The following is a 24,596-nucleotide window of genomic DNA, read 5'->3' as shown; positions in this document are numbered from 1 at the left end:
AAGGGAGTATTATGTTCTACGTGATATTGTCCGCACGAGAAAATGTACTTGTGGCTAGAACATTGCATTGGAACACAACTTTGTTGATCTATTAACAAATGTGTCATTGATCGTCATCTGGATAACATTGGAGTTAGATGCAATTTGAATTGGCTATGACGGCAAGTGGGAGCTGTTGGGATTTATATGCCCTGGCATAGCAAATTCCTATCTGGATAATAGTGACATATGTTCCTGATGTTTCTGAAATATTTATGCTTTATATAATTGGTGAATTCAATGTATTATATTTCGATTCATTATAGAATTGATAGTGTCCACTTGATTACAAGAGATATTTATATATGTATGTGATGGCGATCAATACATGAATATAAATAGTAATCATAAATCGTTCATAGTTGGTAATTATGGATGGACTCATAATTAATTAAGACTTGAACTGGATCCGCGTTAGGTTAAGATATATTGCGAGAGCCGTCGTATGTAATTGCTCCCTATCACTGTCATGGCATTTGACTCTTAAGCATGAGAAAAGTATAAACTCTTTTATTAATTAATAATTACTTTGATTTGTTTGGCGGATACTTCGGGATCCTTAGACCGACACTTTGAATAGTTATGTAATTAATAGTTAGAGGGTTATATTTTCAATATTTGCATCATTGCTACTTGTATTTATTTTGTATTGATTATGATTGATCATGGTTGATCACAAAGTAAATTCGAAGGCTTTCGTATGTTTTTAGACAAAATGATTTATTATATATTTATTTATTTATATTATTATTTTTGTCAAATAAATATTTTATTGTGATCGAGTCAGAAATAATCAATGATACCAAAATAAATATATTAATTAAGTAGTCGGATTGATGGCTTTATTTATCCAATAACTAATTATGCATAGAGGGGTCAAAGTGGAATATTGACTTAGAGGTTATTTATTAGTTAATTAGAGTTCAATTAATTTCTTTTAGTGGAGTAGAAATTAATTTATGAATTAATTGAATTGGGTCCATGAACCGGGCTAATTATTAATTCATTGTAGCCAATAAAATAATAGGCCCAATGGATTCTCACTCATAACCCAACTTGATATTAGAATCATATTAGATTTGAGACATGTGAATTAGAGATTGAGAAGGATTTGTTGTTTCATTTTCTTTATCTTTATGTTGCCTATAAATATACATGGTCTATGTATATTTTATGGGTGATTTTTGGAAGAAGGAAAAATGAATCTATTTTTTCTCTCTAGAAAATTAGGGTTTATATTCTCATCTAATGGAGGCTCCCACAAGCTTAGTTTTCCAAAGTCATTCATGGAGGCATATGAGTGATTCCTAAAGACAAAACAATTACCAAAAAGATGGAGATCCAAGGAGAAGGTATCTTGCTAAGGGATTTACAATAAGTGAGAACATTCACTTTAAAGGAAAGATTTAAAGGTTTACTCAGACCTTTGATGTAAGTATTCAATTCATTAATTGAATGATACATCATATTTTATTTTTACATAAAACTTGTCTCTATGTGATGAATCAAGATCCCTCAAAAAGTTTTTAAAACTAGCACGTTTCCCAACACATTGACCCGTCAAAGCTAAGGTTAAGCTAATCGCAGTTTGGAAGGTTCCCCTTCCACCTAATTTGTTCCATCATTTCCCTTCCTGAGAATCTTTAGTAATACAAATACTATAATCTGATTATTCTACTTGATCCTTCAATTATGCCAGCAAGGTGGATTCTTTCTTTAACAAAATGCCATTCTTCCATGGGCTTCCATAGTTGGAAAAGAATGTAAGAAACCGTCACTAATTCCATTCTCACCATGCCAGGAAAAGTTTTTTTTTCTTTTTTTTTTTTTTTTTTTTTTTAATCTTAAAGACTCTGTTTGGTGTAGCAGGAGGACAGCATTAGATATGAGAGAGAGAGAGAGAAAAAAAAAAAAAAAAGAAAAAAAAAAGAAAAGAGATGATGATGCTAAAATGATATTTTTAAACTAATCATTTAATTTTGGTGATTGACATTTTTAAACTAGCCATTTAATTTTGGTGATCTAAAATTACATTTTTAAACTAGTCATTTAATTTTGGTGAACAAAGTATGAGGTTAGACCGTTAAAAGTAAATAAACCTCAAACAATCCATCTGGTCAAATACAAAATATACTTTCATGTTTTTGGTTCTAAAAATTTTGCAGCAAATATACATCATCAGACAAACAGGCTTGTAAATAGCAATGAACACAGTTCAAAGTAAAAATATTATTTTTTACTTGGAGTGCATTTTGTGTTTAAATGGGCCCCACTGGAAATATTTGACCCGAAAACAACTCATAAAAACCCAATCGAAGCTGGGTCTAACGAACCACCCACTCAAATACTTTTTACTCAATTCACCGACTCAAGTCTCAAGGGGGATCTCCAGCGTTCTCTACGCCCAATTCAAACTCACTCTCTCATCTCAGAGTCGTCGAGGGTCGAGAGACTGGAATTGCAGATTTGAAGTAAACGATAATGGACCGCAAACAGTCTGGTGGAGAAGATGTTTCACCTGCACAAGCAGTGTTACTTGGAGCCCTAGCCCCTGGTGTCAACGTCCGTGCAATTTTCCATTTGTACTACAAGATCTTCATCTTTTTTCTTCTAAATCTCTTTTATATACATTATTGACAAAGTTATGATCTTTTGTTTTTTTGATTTCAGGGTCCCACTTGGAATACCCTAAAAGTAGCGTTTCTGTTGTTGGGTCTCTGTCTTGCTGCTATGCTGGGCTTAGCTTTCTCTTCCAGCGACTCTGTATTGGTTCTTCATGTTGCATTCCTTGTTCTAATTACTGGGACTCTGTTCTTGCTTCTAAGCAGGTATCATTAAATCTTTCATCAAACTTACATATTTTGCCTTTTTGTGCATGTGATCAGAGTGAACATGGGGGTAGCAATCAAAAGTTTAGACCCATTAAACAATTTGAATTTTAAACTAACTAATAGGTATTTTCATCTGGAGTCCATACGATATCATCTCTTTAATCTCTACTGGTTATTTTAAATTCGAATTGTTTTGTCGGTTTGGTAGTTCAATCTAAGAAGAATTTCTTTCTGAATTATTCGTTTTGTGCAACTGTTCCATTGTATACTTCATGTTTTGACATTATTTTCTTTTAGTTATTGGGTTCTGAACAGTATATTATAGTAACTTCAGATTTAAGCTTTTGATTTTTTTATTGGTGTAACTTTAGAATTATGTTATTGTGGCTTTATTACGATTTCAGGGATTATATAACTGCAGGTAGCTTTTATTTTCAGTATATGCATTATGTTTGATGTATTGCACCCAAGGTTTGCAGTCTCCGTATCCGTATCAGTTGTGGTTGCGGTGTAACAGAATTGGCCCGTATCAGCATTACGCAACGGAATCCGTTATTGCAATTGTGATTTTTTCTTTTTTTTTTTTTTCAAACTTGCACTTAATGGCCAAAATGCACCTACTTTTTACAACATAATTCGATAAAGATGGATTTTTTTTGTGAATTTTGGTGAATTTTATTAATTTTTTAAAGACCATTTAGCAAAAGCAATGACTTATTAATAAATTTTAAGTTGGTGCCATAATTAAAAATGCTTAGCATTATATTTTTTATGAAAATAATGAACTAGAATAAACTTAATTTTGAAATAAATGAATACTCATATCATAGAACACGTAATTTAGTGTAGACGTTAAAATTTTATTGCATCCAAGGTTCACAGTCTCGGCATAGGGCATGTTTAGTTAGTGTTCTGCTTTCTTACAATTTTCTAAAAATTGCTAAGGTTCAAGAGACGTCAAAGGGGTGCATTGAAGCTTGAGGGAGCGTGGTGACACTTTGGGCCTGTCACGAAAGCAAGCCCCGGAACTCTCGCATTTGTTGCAACACTTGTCCTGTCATGATCGCGTTAAATGTTTTGTCCCCCTCTTTTGCCATAATAGAGTAGGCATTCTGCCTAAAGCCTCCTAATAGTCACATCTTCATCTGACTAGGGATCGATGGGCAATCTCCTTCACCTATGGTATTTACCCAAGAGTAGGTTAGTATAAAAAGGAGAGCTAATGATTTATTTACAACAACAACCCAAATAGCAGAGCATTAAAGCCCCAAATAACCTCATCCCACTCTAATGAGATTATAAGAGTTTTTCCCACTCTTTCTCGAGCCCTCGCAGAAGGGCTCTCACAGGACAACTCACACTTTCACCCAGAGTTGTGTTTAAAAGTGATTTCTCATTCTCTAGAACCTTAAATTAACATTTTGGCGACTCCACTAGGTAGGAACACTTTATCCATGATGAGCTCAAGAAGCCCTTGTTTCTCGTCAAGTCGTGCACGCAAGCAGCGCTCATGGAGGTCATTTGAGGAGTCGAGGCTCCACTTCAAAGGATGGATAAAATTGAGAAGACCCAGATGGAGATTTTTCATTGGGAGATCTTTGAGGAAAGAGGTCGCGCTACCTCCACGAAGGATGAGAAGATAGCGCCATTTGTGTCTCAAACTCTTCCCTCAATCCAAAGGCTAGGAATATGTAACTTTTTTTTTTTTTTTTTTCAAAAGGAAATTAGAAAAATTTAAAAATTTTAGGGGGGGCACTATTTAAAATTACCATATAAGTATATGTATATAGCAAAAATATGTACCTATGTATGGTAGGTTGGAGCAAGGTGAGGGGGGGCACGTGCCCCCTCTGGGCCTTAATTGGCTCAACCCCTGGCTGCAGCACCGGGCGTTTGACGGACTCTTTTTGCCACCCCGATCATTTTGCCTGTCAGGTCACCCTTTGCGAGTTAGCTATCCAATCAGCTGAAGACTCAATCACCTCAGCGTACACCGAACTTCCTTCATTTGGTTGAACAAGCAGTGCAAGCGCTTTTATGTTTGGGCTTCCTGTTAGGCCTCTAGTCACCGGTGACTCGATTATAGTTTAAGTGATTCCTCAGTCTCTAGAACCTCACATCAATGCTGATATAGGAATTGCACTTGAGAATATTGGAACCAACCAGCTCTTTGTGAAGCATCTTATTCTCAAGTATTTCATATTTTGTGGCTTTAGATCCTGCGCTTTAAACCACGCTTCTTCATTTTGTGCTGTCAACTAGAAGCAATGATGCTGTTGAGACATTATAGTTAAAAAGGACTACATCAATGTATACCTTCCTGCATGGCTGCCATAAGCAGTACCTAGATCTTATTTCATGGCATTGGTCATGTGTCTATTTGTGTTACAACGAACGCAGCGAACCCAAGATAGAACCAAGAATCAAGACAGAAAAGTAAACACACCATACAAAGAATATAAAAATTTATACGTGGTTCAACAACAGCCTGCATCCATGGTGGAGATTCGGTGAAAGTATTCACCATGTGTAAAATTAGAGATTACAAGTTTTCAGCTCCTCACTCTGTTTCTGTACGAATTTAGAGTCTATCTCTTACACCACTCCAAACCCTAAGTGCCCTTATATATTGGGTTACAAGAGACTAATTAGGGTCCACAACCCATGAGAAAACGGGTCCAAATGGTTGTCGGGTTGTAAGCTCATCCGCCGGGTCGTGCGACCTGGCACCAAATTGGGGCCACAACATCACACACGTGTATTAGAGTATCATCTGAAAACGCATATTTCTGTTGCCTTTTAAATGGTTGATTAGTATTACCGTGGTTATACCTATTGGGATTGTGCTGTTTGTGCTTTGGGTGATCTTTTATGTGGTTGTTACAGATGCAAAGCTTAATTTCTTAATCTAAATTCAAGAGACTGAATTCGTGATATAGATAACTAATAGATGCTGACATCTCTTAGAATTGTGAAGTGACATTTCTGAAGTCTGAATATGGAAGTTGATGATGATATCCATAAGCATAATCAAATTTTCCCTTTCTAGGTTGGGAAGGGAGAAGAGTGACAAGTGTCTCTAAAATATTCTTGTATGACTTTTGTTCAGGCTATTTTTCGGGGCGATGAATTTACCTTTATTTTTGGAAATCATTCAAAATACCAAAATGAAACTTTGAACCATGGCTATGCTTCGTTATGCATTATGGTTTGATTGTTTCTGCAGGTTTCTTGCACAAACTGGTCTGGTTTCTGTTGAACAGCAAATGCAGGAGATGGGCTTGGCACCAAAACATGATGGAGAGAGGAGCAAAAAAAGCAACTGAAGTTTTATTCTTTAACCAATACCATATTGCAAGTGATCCATCAACACATTTCGTTAGTCATAAGAAAGATGTACAGTTTGCGATGCATTTCTCCAAGAAGGAAAGAAAGAAGGAAAGAAAAAGTAAAAAAGAAGGGAAAGATCAGAAACAGTTGGCAAATTTTGCAGAAGTTTCCACAAGTTTTCGTGAGACTGCCACATTGGTTTCATCTTTCAGTCACCCTTTGTTTCCTTCTCCTTCTCCTTCTCCTTCGATTTGCCCTTTTTTTGCTGAATGAAGCAGAAACACGAGCAGCACGGGAACTGAAACAGGAACTTCATTTCCTCCTGTTCCTCTGATGTCTATTGTTCGGAAAAATCATTATATATAGAAAGAGGATTGCACTGCTGGTTTTACCATTTCGTTTTTCCTAGTATTTATTTTTCATTGGATCTTATTCCTATTCCTTACAGATGAGGAGATGCCTAACTTCTTTGTTTCCATGATCCAAGCCACTGGGTCATTTTATGCTTCCTTTTGTATTCTTTTACTCAAAGTAAAGTTTTTTGAGCTGGCATATGATGATGTGTTTATATTCCAGGTGTGTCAAGTATACTTTAGCTGGGGTTGAACATTTAAGTTATCGTGGGCAAAAATGCATGGTGGTGTTATTTGTCGGGACAAAAGAAAACATATTTGTTTAGACCCAAGATAGAGCCTGAAACAAATTAGATGAGAAGAAAAATGATATTGATCATGAAAATGTGTTTTAATGACACACAACAAACAAAATAGATGGCTCCACTTAAATGAAGATGCTGTAAAATTTAAAAAATGGGTTTGAACTTTTATTTGCTAATTGTAAGTTAATAACCTTTTTGTTTTATATTAAAGTGTTACGGCTTAGTGAATAGATGAAGTCTCCATTATTTCAAGCTTATTAAAATTTTACTCTCCCCTTTTAAGTGATATTTATTTAATTAAAATGATATTTATTTGGTTATCAATTTTTGGATGTGTGAGTGAGTTTCTTTTTAATGTTTAAAAAATATATATATATCTAATTGTATAACAACTAAATTTGTTCAAAATGTATTGCATTGAGTAATAAAATAATACTTTGCTTAAAATTGATCTTTTAAAATTCTAATAACCAATTTGTAGTTTTGTGAAGTTAAAGCACATTGAGGAAGGGACTTTATTTATATAATCAAATGAAAATTAACAACACTTTTTAATTTATAAAATATTTTGCCAATAAAAACAAAATTTCGTGGTTTAAGAGGAGCAAATATTCTCGGCTATGTAATGTACTTTTCAGTACAATTAAATCAAAGATGCAATATAATATAAACAAATGATGTAACAAGTATGTAAAAATGTTGCATTTTCAATTTAGTAGGAGTATTTTATTTTGATGTAATATGTTTCTCATTGCATCCTGGAAGTTTTGTATTTTTCACAAATTGATCTCAATCAACAGAATATATATATGTGTATATATATATATATATATATATTTATATAATTTATTGTGAGGACTTAAGGATAATTTTGCAAGAGTTGTTGGCAGTGTCACTGTGAACCTCGAGAAAAGTGTAGTTGAATTTTAAAAGAAACAGATGCCGTGAGTATTTTTGTATCGGAGTAATTTGGCCTAAATATTGGATCATAGTCGTGACTCAAATCTTCCCCAACTAATCAGATACCATTGCGTCCACGTATTTCTTTAAATCCTTTATTAATTGCATATATATATATATATATATATATATAGAGGTAAAGTGCATTAAACCCCCCTAAACTATTGGGGTATGTGCAAGAAACACTCCTGAACTATAAAAGTTGCAAAAAACCCCCTGAATTATTAGGATATGTGCAAGAAACCCCTTGAACTATAAAAGTTGCAAAAAAAAACCCCTGAACTATTGGGGTATGTGCAAAAAAATCCCTTGAACTATATATTTTTTGGCAGTTTACCCCATCCGCAACAATTGATTGACTGAAAGGGACGATGAAGCCGAGGAATTTGTGGCTGGGATCGAAGTGGTAGATGTCATCTGAGGAATGTTTGGATAAGCCAAGGAATTTGTTGCTAGGATCGGTGGGTATCCTGTCATAGCTCCATCATAGCCGTTGCACCACTTGCTAGATCCGTCGACCATATATATTGCACTTCTCTGCACCGTTGCGTCAGCCCATTGCCGTCACCGCCTTACCCACCTTACAGCTCACCTTGCTCGCCCGTCCATTCCACCGTCCATTCTAAGCTCACCGGCCCATTCCGCCATCTCCATAGCCAAGTACACCGACGTCCGTGTTTCGAGCACACAGTCATCCACAGTTTACCGCCGAGCCCCCTTGAGCTCGCCACCGCCTCCACTGTTCACAGCCGAGTCAACCGAGCTGTCATCACAGCCAAGTCCTCCGTGCACAAGCCGCCATTATCTGAGACTGAGCCATCCCGTCGACCTCGGATTTCTTTAGTCTCTTCTCTTTCTCTCTCTAGCTTTCTGTTTTGGGTTGTGTTGGGTGAAAAATATCTTTTGGCAGGAAAAAAAATGTAAGAAGTGTATAAGTTAAAACGACGCAGTGTATTATAAAGGTAAATTGGTCTTTCAAAATTTTCGGTGCCGGAAGCTGATGTCATGGGAGGTAAATTGCAACAAAATCATAGTTCAGGGGGGTAAATTGCAATAAAATCATAGTTCAGGGGTTTTTTTTGTAGTTCAGGGGGTTTCTTGCAAATGATTAATAGTTCAAGGGGGTAAATTGTAACAAAATCATAGTTCAGGGGAATTTCTTGTAGTTCAGGGGGTTTCTCGCAAATGACTAATAGTTCAGGGGTTTAATGCACTTTACCCTATATATATATATATACACACACGTAGTACAATTTATGACAACCGTGTTCTAGTGCTGTTCTATCATCAACCAACAACCATGAACACCGAATCAGAGAGAGAGCGATTTCTGAAGGAGTTCGGCGACGACTACGGGTATCCGAACGCCCCCAAGAATATCGACGAGATCCGAGCCACCGAGTTCAAGAGATTGGATGGTCTGATTTCACTCTTTCATTTCTCTTTTATTATTTCCTACTCATTTTCCCATTCACTTGCTTGCTTACTTAGAAACAGAAAAATCAAGAAGATTAAGAATTCCCAACAAAAATTTAAACCAAGAGAAAGAGAAGAACTCAATCAATCAAATAATGGAAGTTAACGAAATTAAATTGATTTTCCCTCATTTTCCTTCTCCTGGGCAATCAAACAGATGGAAAGTGTCAATTTGGTTATTTGTTTTTGATTCGTGTTGGTAATCTCTAGGTGTTGTGTACTTGGATCATGCTGGGGCAACTTTATACTCCGAGTTACAAATGGAAGCAATCTTCAAAGATCTTACTTCTAATGTCTATGGGAATCCTCGTATCCTTGTATGCTAATTTTATTGTTTTGTTGGTTGATACCATGTTTAAGTAGCTTAATTTGATTAAAGCCAATCCCATTTGTAATATTTATGTGACAATATGCTAATTAGTTAAGGGCATTGCTTGTGGACACTTCCAAGAAGCCCGGAGGTCATTAGGAAGAAGATCATTTGTTGACCCCTTTGATAGTTTTATCTTTGGAAAAATATTCCAAATTGTAAAAAACAAACTCTCATTTCTTATGTATTATGAAATTTCTAGAAATATTGCAAATTGTTAAATGCTATAGTAGCTTAATAAATAAATAAAAGCTTATTAAGCTAATATATTGCAAATTAAGCTAATATATTGCAAATTGTTAAATACTATATTAGCTTAATGAATAGATACTTCAAATTCATGCTTAGAATTTGAAGTATTCTTTTAGGTAGTTTGCAATAATGACAACTCTATATTAGGCTTATTAGCGGAGGATTCTTTGTTGTCCTTGATGAGAACTTATATATATACTTTGCCAAATGTATTTGTTTATGCTAGAAGAATTGTACAAACTGACAAATTGAATGGTTGTATATCACATGGAAAATATATCTGCTCCTGCTTAAATTCTTCCACTGGCAACTTTGTTATTCAGGCTTGTTTTGATTCAGTAACACAAGTAATCATAATGACTTTTGCTTGACTAGCCTGATATGGGCCTGTGTATGTACTGCTAATTGGATTTTATTTATGCTTATGTTTGGGGGCACCAAATCGGCACCTTGGATTTGGAATTGGAGGAAATGTAGTTCAAACTTGCTCCCAAATCCACCATTAATGTTTTTGGTCGCAACATTCAATATTGAGAAGTAAATTTTACTCTTTTTAGTTCTATTAGCCTTTATTGAAAATAAAATAAAAAAGAAAGTAAAATCCAGGGCTGACACGTCTGACGATGTGGGCAGCTAGTTTGTGCAAAATAATGCCGAAGGGTAGGTTTGTCTCTAGTCTAACCCTCTCAGCACTCTACACGGGTGGTTAGTTCTATAAACTGGTAAATTGTTAAACCTTCAATTTGGTTATTTTATATTACTTTTCGTTCATACAAAAACATAATTCTTTCTTTTCTATTTTTGTAATTTTCTAATGATTATTGGAAGATTGCTGGGCATGGTTCTCCCGTCCGTTCCAAATTATGCTCTTGTTAGGTTTAAAGCAGATATGTCTATTCCTGTGCTCCTCATTTATTTATATCAAATGGAGTCCTTAACCTTGAAAAAATTTAGATAGCCAAAGCGACTCCAGCTTGGCCACTTCTGAAATTGTAAGGGAAGCTCGTCAACAGGTTGTTGTCTCTGGCTGAGTTTTACACCGCTCTTTTGGATTTAGAAAATCTTCTCACTTCACATCTTATTATCTTTCATCAAGGGCTCAGACCCGAGATCACAACTGTGTGGTAGCCTAGTAGGTATTATGCAGGGACAGATTGGATGTTTGTTAGTTGTTCCTTGTTGTGTTTCATTGGTGTTTGTGCGTAGTCTATTTTTTGTTTCTTATTTCTGTGTGTTTATTTGTGGACAAACAATTGATATTTGCTCTTCATTTGCCTTTTCCACTGCATTTTGACTGCGGGACAGGTTCTTAATTTCTGTAATGCATCCCCAAAAGACTACAAATGCATATTCACTTCTGGGGCAACAGCAGCACTAAAACTTGTCGGTGAGGCTTTCCCTTGGAGCAATCAAAGCTGTTTTATGTACTCTATGGAGAATCACAATAGCGTACTTGGGATAAGAGAGTATCCTCCCACCTTACCAGCCCTTGCTTTTTATTTCTGTTACTTCATTATAAACATTGGTTTAGCAACTAGAAAATCTGCTAACCTATCACTGAATTCACCGGAGTTGAGCCTTCTCTGTTGGAGCCATTACATTATTGTGGACCCTCTATAAGATAAGACATTAGCCACCACATGAAAATCTTACTGATTAGTTTATCCTTACTAACAAGTCAGATGTGATTTCATGGTTCGTTGAAGTTCCATGTTAACCATTTTTATAAGATTGCGGTATATTGTGTTAAGAAGAAATTATGATGTTCATGATATTGAGCTATTTGAATCCGGGATATCGCCTTTTGCTTTGTTGTCTCTGCTCCGTACCCATGTGATTTGAGGCAAACATTTTCATTTATTGAGTTGTTAGTTTGGAGTTGATTTGTTATTCAGGACTGTTCTTATAATCTATCTCAATGGAAATTAAACTGTCATGCATCCCTACTGCTTGAGAGTTCAAGCGGTAATGAGCATCCAAGCTATTTACTTAACTTGCATTTGCTACCAGGTCCAAAAGCAGCAATCAAACAATCATATGTTGGAAACATTTGTTGAACTTTTGATATAATCATTGTGCATCAAGTTTTGTTCTTTATATGAGAATTTTAGTCTTGAACTGCATAATGCTGTATGACAGTAATTGTATCAGGTGCACGGATATGAAATGGTGTATAGAATCATTATACTGCCATGAATTATTTGTTTATTTTTTTTTTTTTTTTTGAGAAATGGAATGGGTTCAGTACACATAAATTGCGAATAGTAATAAAAGATGTATTTATACATTAGGCTATGAGGCAACATGTACTGGATGTTTTAATTGAAAATACTAATGCAATACCTTGAGTTGATGTCTATTGGTCGATATTATTACATGTTATGTTAATGTTGAGAAAAGATGTCGATATTATTACATGTTATGTGTCTGTGTTTGTGTGGTCTTTTCTCGTAGAATTCTATTCAATTTGAAGTTAAAAACTTTTAACTGAGCCTATTTTTATTAACATCTCAGTTACACCATTTACCATGGAGCAATCTAAGTATATCTCTCCATCATTCAGTTTTTATATTTCTTGTGAATTAATTATTTTATGATATTCATCCTTAATTAATCCTGGATATGCATTCAATAGAGGAGCTTCGGCTGTTGCAGTAGATATTGAAAAGGTTACATATCATGCTGGAGGATCCGCCGACCCTATATCATCCATTAAAGTATTACAACACTCTATACAAAAAAGAAATGGAGATAGATTCCTTGAAGAGAAGCCTACAGGTAACTCTTAGGTTAATATATGATGTAATATTATACTGCAATTGCAAATGTTGATAAGAATTATTTTTCAGCCCAATTATATAAATTTTCTTTTGTTAGGTTGTTTTAATTATAAGGGTTTTACATAGTTGCCTAAATGATAGTTATGTAGTGGTCTGTGCTGACAGGAATCAGGCCTTGTATATTGAACTAAACTTTATTTAGCTTATTATTTTTAGTATTTTTTTAGATGTATGTAATATATGACAATTTTATTAGTATTATTATTTTACAAACGAGTGGGGCTGGAGAAGGGTGAGTTTTGTTCCACTTTGCCATTAGAATTATTTTCTTTTTGTGACCTCCCTCTGGAGAAACACTTCTTATAAGTTTAATTGATTGTCTCCATTAGAGTGCTAAATATCGGTCTCTCCTCTTATATTTTTAATACCACATGTAGAACCTCAGGTATTACTTAATTTACTTCTTAATTTTGAAACAATGCATATCACTAAGGTAACATGTAACCACTTTCACAATTAAGGTGGCTTGTACATTTATTTAGAAGTTTGGTTGTCTCAAAAAGAACTTCGCTGCTGTCCGTAGCTGTCAATTTTTTGCCTTTTTTATTTCCTTTGTAACACCCATGTATCAGAAAATTTCATGCTTAACCTTCTCTCTCTCTCTCTCTCTGTCTTCCCATCATATTTGGCTTCAATTGCTTTAATTAATTAAAAAATATGACAACTATAGAGGAACTAAATTGATATGTCATACTACGGACTTATGGACTTGGGTGGATGCCACTTAGAAAGACAATTTGTATAAATGAAATAAAAAGAAATATTTATACGTGATCTTTGTAGAATTAGAGAAGGCTTATGGTAAAATTGTTTTGGCATTTTCCTATCTAAAAATTTAGTTGAAATGTGTCCAAGTGTCGTGAGTCATATGAGTACAGCCATTGTGCGGACAAAGATTTGTAAAGAATATGGCGAGAAAACTGCATGTTCAATCATATATCTAGGACAGATGAAACTGATCTTAGAAATACCTTAGATATCCTAGTTTTGATCTCGAAGTACTCAAAATACTTATTTAAACTTGTTTTTGATAAATGGATTTTCAAAGTACTGACTTTTGAGTAGGTTCTAAAAATCTACTTTTTATTGGAAATGTGTCAATTGATCGAAGGCCTCTACAACAGACTTTGGTAAGTAGATCGATCGAATTCTTTCAGAAATCTTTTTGTTGAAACCCAGTATGCTTTGATCCATTGGTTGATTGATTGAGCAGTGTGGCAATAGGTATTGGTCGATGCCTTGATTGATCGAATCACTGCAGAGGTTTAGTTTTGGAACTCTCTCAAAACAGATTTCTACAAGGATTCAACTTGAGATTTGTTTGGAAAGTTTGGTTTCAGTATGTGTGAAGAGGTAATTAGAGGTTCTAGGGTGAGGGAATGGTTAGCCTAGTTGTTACTTCTTTCTCATACAGTGAATTGTTTTTGGTTGGACAAGGTTCTCTGTTAGGATTCTTCACATAAAAATTCAGTGTCTCTGCCCTTTTTGTTCTTGTTCTTCTTTTTCTTTCTGTTGGACAAGGTTCCATAGTTCTTTATTATTGTTATTATTATTATTATTTTATGGATGTATGGTTCTTTTGTGATGATTTGATTCAAAAACTAGTAAATAAAAACTGAAATTCAAACGATATTCAGCATAACTACCTAAGAATAATTAAAACTTGAAAATCAGAGCCTTGGGTCTGTTCCTATAATGTAATAACAAGTATCGGAGGATATTCCTATTGATTTATTAAAATTAACAATTCTTACTTGATGTGGAAAAACTATTTTCCTGTAAAAGTAAGATTACATCAAGGATCAATACTAAGCCTGTATTCTTCTTTTTTTCCGGCAAGTTAATACTAAGCCCATATTTGTTAACAATACTTTTAGATATAATAATAAGAGACAATGAGACATGCAGCGAGGTATTCCAAGGTACATATCTGATGATTTTGTAGTTTTGTTAGACACTTCTAAAGAACTCCTGCAACAAGGACTGAAAACTTGTTGAAATACGTTAATAATCTAAAGGTCTTAAAATTATATTAAAAACAGAACCTATGGAATGTGAATACAATAAAGGTATAGAGAACAACAGTATAATGATAACAATTTAAGATTAAATGTTACTAAATAATGCTTTTAGATATTTAGGATATGATTTTAATAAAAAGGCCGAGAAAATGGATAAAGACCTAATAAGTAGAATTGGAATAGATTGGGCAAAATGGAAATAAATTAGTGATATCTTATGTGAATGTGATAAGATAATTTCAAGTTATCATGGTATCAAAATAATTAGGAATACCAGGCAGCTTTGGGAGAGAGTTATTGAACGATATTAAGGCGTGAAGCTACAGTACTGGATAATCAACTTGGGTTTATGTCGGGAAGGTAAATAATGGAACCAACGGGCTAGTCGCCTAGCGGTATCAGCCTCTTACTTTCCAAAGGGAGGTCAGGGGTTCAAGTCTCAGAAGAGACAAGTGTGTGTGAGTACCAACTAGGAAAAAAAAAAAAGAAAAAAAAACGAAGGTAAATAATGGAAGTTATTTACTCACTGAGGAGATTAATGGAATAATATAGAGAGAAAATGAAAGATCTAGATGTAGGTTTTATGGATTTGGCGAAAGTCTACTATAGTGAGGTTTATAAAAGAAAGGATTACTAATAGATGTATTATTACACTTTGTCTTGCTCGGGTTTGAACATATAGTTTGCTCATTGCAGGTAATGCTTACAACTTATTTGCCTTTCCGTCGGAGTGCAATTTCTCAGGTTTGAGACTCGACCTCGACTTGGTGAAGATTATCAAGGAAGATTCCAAAAGAATTCTGGAATGCTCTCCACATTGCAAGTATCAAGTTTACACTTATTTAATTTAGTTAATGTTTTGTTTTCGTCTACAATTGACTCTCAAGTAATTAGAATTCATATGAGACTATATATTTTATATTTGGGTAAATTACCTTGACCTCCCCTGAGGTTTCAACTTATCACCCACGGGTAGTAATTTTGCAAAAATAACTCGGACAGCCTTGTTAGAATTGGTAACCCTGACGTAAGAAACGTTACGTGTCCTTTGACTGCAATTTTCACCAAGTTCTACCCATGTGTTATAATTTCATTCCGTAGGGTGGGTACAACAGGGTACTTTACCCTTTATATTTTAATTATAGTATTGAAGTTATTTCCACTAACATATCCTAGAACTTTGTAATTTAGTATATAAATTCATGCCAAAAAAAAAAGAAGAAGATCTTGTGTGTGTATTTTCAAGAATATTTCTGATCTTTTCAGCAAAATATAGATTGTCTCTTTTAAGTATACAGAAGCCCTAATGATTTTTATTTTATTTTATTTTATTATATATATATATATATATATATATTTATAAATTCATTAATAAGTTATTGGCATAAATTTTGATGAGATAGGGAGCTCATATCATTGGGAAATCATGTCATTTAAAAGAACATTAGCTCTTCTTAAGTACTTTATCAGTATATGTAATTGTTTACCTCAACAAGTAACATGACTAGTTTTCTTTCTTTCAAAATTTAGTTAGTTTTTAGGTAAAGAATTTTTTATTCACTATGGAATCAAATTGAGAATTTGTAATCATTATAGATTATTTGGTACTAATTACTAGATCAGCTCTGGTATTATGTTCCTTTTTTTTTTTTTTTTGATAACCCATAACTCGGTGGGTCTGAAGGGCCTTGCCTCAGGGAGTTCTGGGTTATCAAAAAAAAAGAAAAGAACATAATACTAGAGCTGATTCAATACAGCTACATCCGTGAAGAATATATAGTTGATACAACTAATCGTGTTGTATATATGAGATTTTGTTAAATGGTATAATATCTTGTTGTCATTAGAATGCTTTAAAATGTGTTAACATTTAGATCTCATGTATTATTGTCCTAATCATATACTTTAGTGTAGTATATCTATGAGAAGAAAAAGAAAAAGAGAGAAGAAAAAGAAAAAGTGATCTTGTTCAGAGTGAAGGGCACCACAAGGAGGGGAGGAAGGTCCAAAATACTAGTTGAGGCTGTGGAAGAGGACAAAATGACCTTTAATTGTTTATTGTATTGCACCAAGGCAATGCTTTTTTTTTTTGATAAGTAAAATTTTTATAAAAAACGCTCTAAAGGGGAGCGGATCCCAAAGAAACACAAAAGCCAAAAAAAATGCCTCAAGCCTTCAAAGAGTCCAAAAAAGAAACAATCTCATCAAAAGATTTATAATCTCTCCCTGAACCCAACAAAAAAGAGTGGAAATAATAGAGAATTTAAGCATAGAAACAGGCTTCTCCTTTCCATCGAAATATCTCCGATTTCTCTCCAACCAAATGCACCACCAAATACAAAGAGGATTAGCCCTCCAGGCATCCCGAATGAGAGCCCCAACTGAGAAGCCTCTCCAAGCCTCAATCAATCCTCTAGTGGAACAAGGTATAACCCAGGGAACCCCAAACAAACCTAGTATCAAAACCCAGCAGTCTCTGGCCATACTGCAATGCTACAGAAGATGATCAACTGTCTCGTCATCACACAAGCACAAGTAACAACGGTTAACCATCACCTGATTCCTCCTCCTCAAATTATCTTGGGTTAAAATCCTTCCCAAAATAGAAATCCAAGCAAAGAAGGCCACTTTGAGGGGGGTCTTAGAACGCCAAATAGACTTCCAAGGAAAGAGGGCCCCAGCATCAACTGTAAGACACTTGAAAAAAGACCTAACCTCGAACCGACCCTGAGAGTTAGGAACCTAAAGCCAACCATCTGAATCCCCAACTGTGATCACCTGGCTACATAAAACCTCCAACAAACGAGAAACATCCTCAATCTCCCAATCCTGAAAATGCCTCCTAAACTGAACATCCCAAGTCAGTCTCCCGTTATCAAGATGATAACAGTGAACCAACATGGCCTGTCTATGGGAAGCAATCCTGAAGAGCCGTGGGAAAGAGAGAGCAAGAGAAAGCTCCCCACACTGAACATCCTCCCAAAATCTAATCCTCCTACCATCCTTGATCCGAAAGCGAACATGATTGCAAAAATCATCCCACCCCTTCCGAATGAAGGTCCAAACCCCCACCCCCTAGGACCATGCACCTCAAGAGAACTCCACCCTTCACTGCTCTCCCCAAATTTGCTAGCGATAACTCTCCTCCAAAGCCAATGCCTCTCAACCCTAAATCTCCAGAGTCATTTCCCGAGGAGAGCCTTATTGAAAGGCAATAACCTCCTAAGCCCTAACACACACCCCCCCCCCCCCCCCCCCCCCCCCCCCCCCAAAAAAAAAAAAGAAAAAGAAAAAGAAAATTGCGCTGCAACCTCTCAATTCTCTTAGCCACAGAAGAAGGAATCTGAAAGAGAAAGAAGAAAAAAGTGGGAAGGCTAGAAAGGGTGCTCTTGATCAGAGTGACCCTCTCCCCTTTAGAGAGATACTGCTTCTTCCAGCCCGCCAGTCTCCTCTCAAATCTATCCACAAACGGGTCCCAGCACTCCAAACATCTCGAAGGGGCTCCCAGAGGCAACCCTAAGTAAGAAATGGGGAAAGAGCTAGTGCGACATCCAAGAATCTGAGCAAACATCTCGATCTCAGGAACCTCCCCAACCGGAACCAGAACGCTCTTTCCAACATTCACCTTAAGCCCATAAACTACTTGGAACCAAATCAAAACACACCTCAAATATCTCAGTTGGGACGCATCTGCATCACAAAGAACTAAAGTATCATCCGCAAACATCAAGTGGGAAATTTCCAACTGACTAGCAACGTCTCTACCCACCCGAAAATCTCTCAAAAACCTTAAATCAATAGCCCTCTTCAACAATCTACTAAGAGCTTCCATCACAAAAAGGAACAAGAAAGGAGAAAACGGATCCCTTTGTCTCAATCCCCTCGAACTAGTGAAAAACCCTGACGGAGCACCATTCACAAGAACAGAGAAACGAGCGCTAGAGATACAAAAATTGATCCATCTCCTCCATCGCTCACCAAACCCCATCCTCTCCAATAAGTAGAGGAGGAAGTTCCAACTGACATGATCGTACGCCTTCTCAATATTCAGCTTGCACAAAACAGCCGGAACCCCACCTGCTCAATCTGGAGTCCACACATTCACTAGCAATAAGAACTGAATCCAAAATCTGACGACCTCCCACAAAGGCATTCTGAGAGTCGGAAATAACACCATCCAGAACCTTCCTCAACCTAGAAGTCAAGACTTTTGCAATCAACTTATAAAGGCAATCCACCAAGCTAATAGGGCGAAAATCCCTAACATCCAGCGCCCCTCCCTTTTTCGGAATGAGAGCAATAAAAGTGGCATTCAAACTCTTCTCAAAAGAGCCCCGAGTATGAAAGGCGTGGAAAGAACCCATCACCTCCTCTTGAACCACCTCCCAGCACTCCAAGAGGCATCTCATTGAAAAACCATCAAGACCTGGGGGTTTGTCCCCATTACAACTCTTCAAAGCAGACAAAACTTCCTCCTCAGAAAATGGCTCCTCCAAAACAGAGCATTCCTCACTCGAAATAGAATCAAAATGAAGCCCTGCAAGAAAAGGTCTCCAACCAGAAGGTTCAATGAACAACTTCGAAAAATACTCGGCAAAACCTTTACAAATCTCCTCCTCCTTACAAAACACCTCCCCATCCACCCGAATCCTCCCAATGTGATTTCCCCTTCTATGAGCATTAGCAAGTCTATGAAAAAACTTCGTGTTATTGTCACCTTCCTTCTCCCCATCCACCCGAATCCTCCCAATGTGATTTCCCCTTCTATGAGCATTAGCAAGTCTATGAAAAAACTTCGTGTTATTGTTACCTTCCTTAAGCCACAACGCTCTAAACTTTTGCCTCCACGAAATCTCCTCCATGATAGCAATCTTAGCAAACTCGCCTGACACTCCACCCTCCTAAGCTTCAAGGAATCCGCCAAAATACCCTAACCCTCCATCCTATCAATAACAACAATATTAGAAAAAACCCGGTTCTTCCTCTAAACCAGATTTCCGAAAACCTCTTTGTTCCAGACTTTAAGATCAATCTTCAAAAGACCTAACTTACCTGCGAGAGAATGACTTGGGGTGCCAACCACATCATACCCCAACCACCATGAACGGACTCGCTCCAAAATACCGTCGGCCCGAAGCCACATATTCTCAAATCTGAAAGGGGTTCGTCTATTACGCAAGCCACCACAATCCAACTGCAATGGAACATAGTCAGAAACAGGGCGAGCCAAAGTGGCCTAAACAACATCAGAGAACTCCTCCCAATCACTCGATACGAGGAATCTGTCAAGTCGAGAAAGGGTAGGAGGAGAGCGACCACTAGACCAAGTAAAGGGCCCACCCACCAAAGGCAAATCAAACAAACAAAAAGCATCAATGAACTCCGAGAAGGCCTCTATGTCGACCGTCCACCTACCTCTCCCGTCAACCTTTCAAAAGGAGAATGAACAACATTGCAGTTCCCACCAATACACCAAGGAAGCGACCATCTCCTTTGAACCTCCCCCAGTTCCTCCCAAAGCAAATGACGCTCACAATCCTCTGTAGGACCATAAACACTAGAAAAAACCCAACGAAAACCATCCTCCAACAAAGAGAGAACGCATGAAGCAGAGAAAATCCCAACCTGAGAGTCCATTAAAGAGACCCACCGGTTGTCCCACATAATAAGGATACCGCCCGAAGAACCAATCGCATCCAATGCAATCCATTCCACAAATCTCTCCCCCCCAAACCCCAAACTTCGCACAAACAAGTCCGACATTGAAGCAATTTTGGTTTCTTGAATACACGCAACATGCCCACCCCCTTTACGAATCACCGACTTTACAACTTTCCTTCTAACCGGGTCATTAAGATCCCGGACAATCCATGAAAGAATTCGTAGCTTTATAGGGAAACATTTGAGATGACTGCCTCTCCCCTCCCTCCCCTGCCCCTCTCCCTCGACCCCCTACTCCTCCTCTCATAAGTGACAAGAGTCGAGGGGCTCGGAACACCCCTCTCAAACATCTCCACCGGGAGACTTCCCCTACTCCCCCTACTTCCCCTACAATCAACAATCTGAGAATTAAGAACATCCAGAAACAGATTAGTCGCCTCCTTCAACCTACCATTGAAAGAAACTCCCAAAAGGGAACCAACCTCAACTCCCTTTTCCCTCACCCACTCCTCCTCCAAAACAGCCACACCTGCCTCACAGCCAGCTCCCACCTCAAACTCTCCATTCAGTCTAACAACAGCCAAAGGGGCAACAAAATCATAATCAGTCTCACCATCATTCCACTGACTCATCCCTAAATCCCCATTAAGAGAAGAACTCCTCCCCATCCTCCCCATCCTCAAGAAACGAAAAAGGAGAGCAGCAGGCCCGTGGAGTCCCGAACACCTCTTCAGACAAAGGACGCTCCGCTCATTATGGAGGCCTTTCAAGGCTAGATGAGCCCGCAACTCATTAAGAAACACAGTAGCAGAAGCTTCGTCAAGACAGATCTGAACATCTCTCCCTACACAAATAGTAACATAGTCACCCTTTCGAACCATAGACTTCGGATGACTCCTCCCATCAACCTGATTACACCCAAGCAAACCTTCCAATCCACACTCAAAGCCGTCCTTAAAAACCGAGGAAAGGTTCCTGGAGACGGAAGAAACAGACCCCTTCATCCTCTCCAAGGACTTCCTCAACACTACTGTAGAAGGAGAAGGGGGAGCAGAAGAGGGAACAAACTGTGCGAAATTTTGCAGTGGAGCAGACTTACCCGGATCACAGTCAGCAGAAGGAACCCATTTTTGTTTCTCCTTCCGAGTCCACCTACGTCGAATTGCAGGGAGAAAAAGCCTCTTAGCTTTCAGACGGTGCCCTTGCGGTGGTCTCTTGACATGCCGCCCACCATTGAGAAGAGGTGAAACCGGCTGCTGTGACGATGGACCAACAAAAGAAGAGAGAGGTCCAAAACGATTGGCCACCTCAGATCCAGAACTTAATGTCTTAGGCCCAACCGGCTCAGAAATTGGCCAAAATCTCATGACCCAACCCAGTAGAAGGACCAACCGAACAATCAGCTTCTTTAAAATGGGCCGTCTTATCACGTCCACTACCACATAACAATAATTCAGGCATATTGCAAACAATAGGCCTAGAAATCGGCCCCCATGGAAAAAAATTGTGGTCCTTCACAGCCCTCGCCCCGTTCACTGGCCCAACAGAAAGCCCATCAGCACTTGAGCCCATTTTAACATTACACGCCCACTGTTTTGAATTCAAATTGGATACAGCTGTATCCCAATTTGAACGGACATCACTCTTGCGCCAACCATGTGTTGGTTTGCCTTGTCTCTCCCTCCCACGCGTTGAAAGTGCGTGAAACCCACCTCGTTGAAAATTCCTGCTCCATCTTTGCAGCAACGCCTGACGGCCAAGACCACCTCCCCTCTGAAAATTTCGATCACCATCCGACGAACGAGAAGTGCTTTCCTTCCTTCGTTGAGTTAACAAACGTCTGAAGAACACTGTGTTTCGATCCCAAAGCTTATCCCTCCACTCCTTCCATCTCTGAAACTCATCCATCCCCTTATCACCCATGGAAACCCATCTCAACCACTTCGCCTCCTTCAGCAGGTGAGAGCCGTCACCCCCTTCAAGACTGTCCGTCATCGGAACAAGTTGTGGAGGCGATTCCTCCCAAACAGCCACCTTAAAGCAAAGACAATCATCATGAATGAAAATGAACGGTGGGCAAACACGGCAATTTGCCACTGTGAGACGAACCTTTTCAGCGTCAAGGGACTCATCAGCATCCGCCCAAATGAAACCTCCACACAAATCACCCACTGTCACAAAGAGAGCATGGCTCCAAAGGTGAAGAGGGAGGCCGTACAACATCACTCTCTTCAGCCCTTGCTCTTTTAACACCTCGGAACACCCCGCCCTAAAACACCATGGATCCAAGAAGGGTGGCCTTCCCCCAGTCACGCCATCCCTCCTTAAGCACTCTCTCTGCCTTCGCCGAAGAAGGAAACTGAAAGAGGAGCAAAGAGTCTGGCAGAGGCGACACAACCACAGCCGGTGAAACCTTCCAAGCTCGTGAGGCCTAAGCTGCAATCTAGGCTCGATCACCCACTTCTTTGTCAAATTTCCCCACCAAACTAGACTTTAAATCATCTCATTTCTTACCAACCGAGTCATCATCCAAGAAAATAAAACAACCTCTGTACGTAGATGCTGATCTTGCAGAACCACCCTGAAACAGACGAGGCAGTCTAGCAACCTCCAAAAACGAATGCATAACCAGATAGAAAAAAGAAAAAACCAAGGAAAGTAGTAGAGGATTTCACCGGAGTCGGCTCAGGCCACGTCTCTGATACGAGAAGTTTTCTCTCTCATGGAATTCAAACTTTTGAAAAAGGATCTCTGGACCAAGGCAATGCTTAAGTGATATACACAGAGAAAAAGCAGAATAGAGAGACAGACTTGAGCTAGTAATATATAATGTCCTGTGATTTTATAGACATTATGCAACTATATATACTAGAAGATAGAATGAGACGCTTTTGGATCTGAATAGGAAATAAAGTGTTTCTACATATCCTCTCCATCTGAAGGCCATTGCTCGGTTCAACAGTTAAATGCTTGAGTACTGGTGCCCTTGACACTAGTTCAATCCTTAGAGTAGCCACTTTGTGAAATACCGAAGGTTAGGACTGTCTCGAGTCCTCTATCTTCAGGGCCCCGTTGAGGCAGAATTAGAACTGGGTAATGTCCTTCTAAATGTCTCCTTTATTCCTTTTATCCTCTACCTCAGCTCAATACAATCTTTTCCTAACTATTTGGGGTCTGTTACATGAATCCTTTATAGCTTCAGTTAAACCACGTGATACCATATCTTCCCTAACTATCTCAAACCATGTTAGTTAACTTAGTTTTGGTGTTCTCCTTCCCCTAGCTTTACCCTCAATGAGGACCACACTACTTTTCCTATTGAGTGTAACTACTGACCACGCTGCAAATGTCCAAACCATCTTAATCAGTTATCTCTTTTTTTTTTTTTTTTGTCTTGCCATTCATCCTCTCTTTTTCTCTCTCTGTGTCTCTCTACGTGTGTGTATATATATATGTATATATATTATCTCTTCGACTCTTTGCCATTCCTTTTACTTTCTGAAGCATTGAAGCTCAGATTTTTTTTTTTTGGTAATTTTCTAAAAAGAGTTTCCATCTATGGACTCTCTCTTTCTCCTTCATGGAAATTTTTTTTTTTATAAGTAGAGATATATTAGAAAGCGTTCAAAAGGGGAACGCGTCCCAAGAGCTGTACAAAAGTCAGATACAAGAAACGAGGAAAAGACCTATGGTCCCAAAGAACCCATAAAGTCCACCAATTCATCTATGGATAAATAATTTCTCCCCCAACTCCAAAAAAAAAGAGAAAAGATAATGGAAACTTCAACGCCCCAATGGAAGGTTCCTCCCCATCAAAAGATCTTCTATTCCGCTCTTTCCCAAGACTCCACCAAATGCAAAGGGGGGTCACCCTCCAAAAGACCCTAACATGCGCCCCCACCCTTTGGCCCCTCCAGACATCCATCAAATCCCTTGAGGTTCGGGGCATGACCCAATGGACACAAAAGAGACCTAGGATAAGACTCCAACAATCACGGGCCAAAGGACAGTGTAAAAGAAGGTGATCCACGAACTCTCCATCAATCTTGCAAAGACAACATCGGTTCACAATGATTTGTCTTCTCTTCCTCAAATTGTCGAGGATCAAAATCTTACCCTAAGCAGCTGTCCACACAAAAAGGCCACCCTAAGAGGCGC

General features: G+C 37.9%; 2 protein-coding genes across 3 annotated transcripts in view; both read left to right on the top strand.

The window, feature by feature from the left end:
- Positions 1-2,382: 2,382 nt before the first annotated feature.
- On the top strand, positions 2,383-6,752 carry LOC132307954 (uncharacterized). The gene is made up of 3 exons (XM_059805863.1): positions 2,383-2,601; positions 2,710-2,867; positions 6,097-6,752. The coding sequence occupies exons 1-3, from the start codon at positions 2,521-2,523 to the stop codon at positions 6,194-6,196; spliced, it is 339 nt and encodes a 112-aa protein (XP_059661846.1). The 5' UTR covers positions 2,383-2,520; the 3' UTR covers positions 6,197-6,752.
- A 2,324-nt stretch (positions 6,753-9,076) lies between these two features.
- The window catches only part of LOC132307953 (molybdenum cofactor sulfurase), a 34,458-nt gene continuing 18,938 nt past the window's right edge, over positions 9,077-24,596 (top strand). For both annotated transcript variants that reach the window (XM_059805862.1, XM_059805861.1), the window contains exons 1-6: positions 9,077-9,236; positions 9,505-9,603; positions 10,871-10,929; positions 11,222-11,382; positions 12,552-12,694; positions 15,474-15,600. In XM_059805862.1, coding sequence (XP_059661845.1) covers positions 9,119-9,236; positions 9,505-9,603; positions 10,871-10,929; positions 11,222-11,382; positions 12,552-12,694; positions 15,474-15,600 — 707 coding nt within the window. In that variant the 5' untranslated portion in view covers positions 9,077-9,118. The remainder of the gene's footprint in view (positions 9,237-9,504; positions 9,604-10,870; positions 10,930-11,221; positions 11,383-12,551; positions 12,695-15,473; positions 15,601-24,596) is intronic.

The sequence above is a fragment of the Cornus florida genome, unplaced genomic scaffold (genome assembly GCF_030987335.1).
Source record: "Cornus florida cultivar Cherokee Brave unplaced genomic scaffold, ASM3098733v1 CherokeeBrave_3.0.0_Hap2_Chr05, whole genome shotgun sequence".
In the NCBI taxonomy this organism is placed as follows: domain Eukaryota; kingdom Viridiplantae; phylum Streptophyta; class Magnoliopsida; order Cornales; family Cornaceae; genus Cornus; species Cornus florida.
This window is presented reverse-complemented; position numbering and strand designations above follow the sequence as displayed.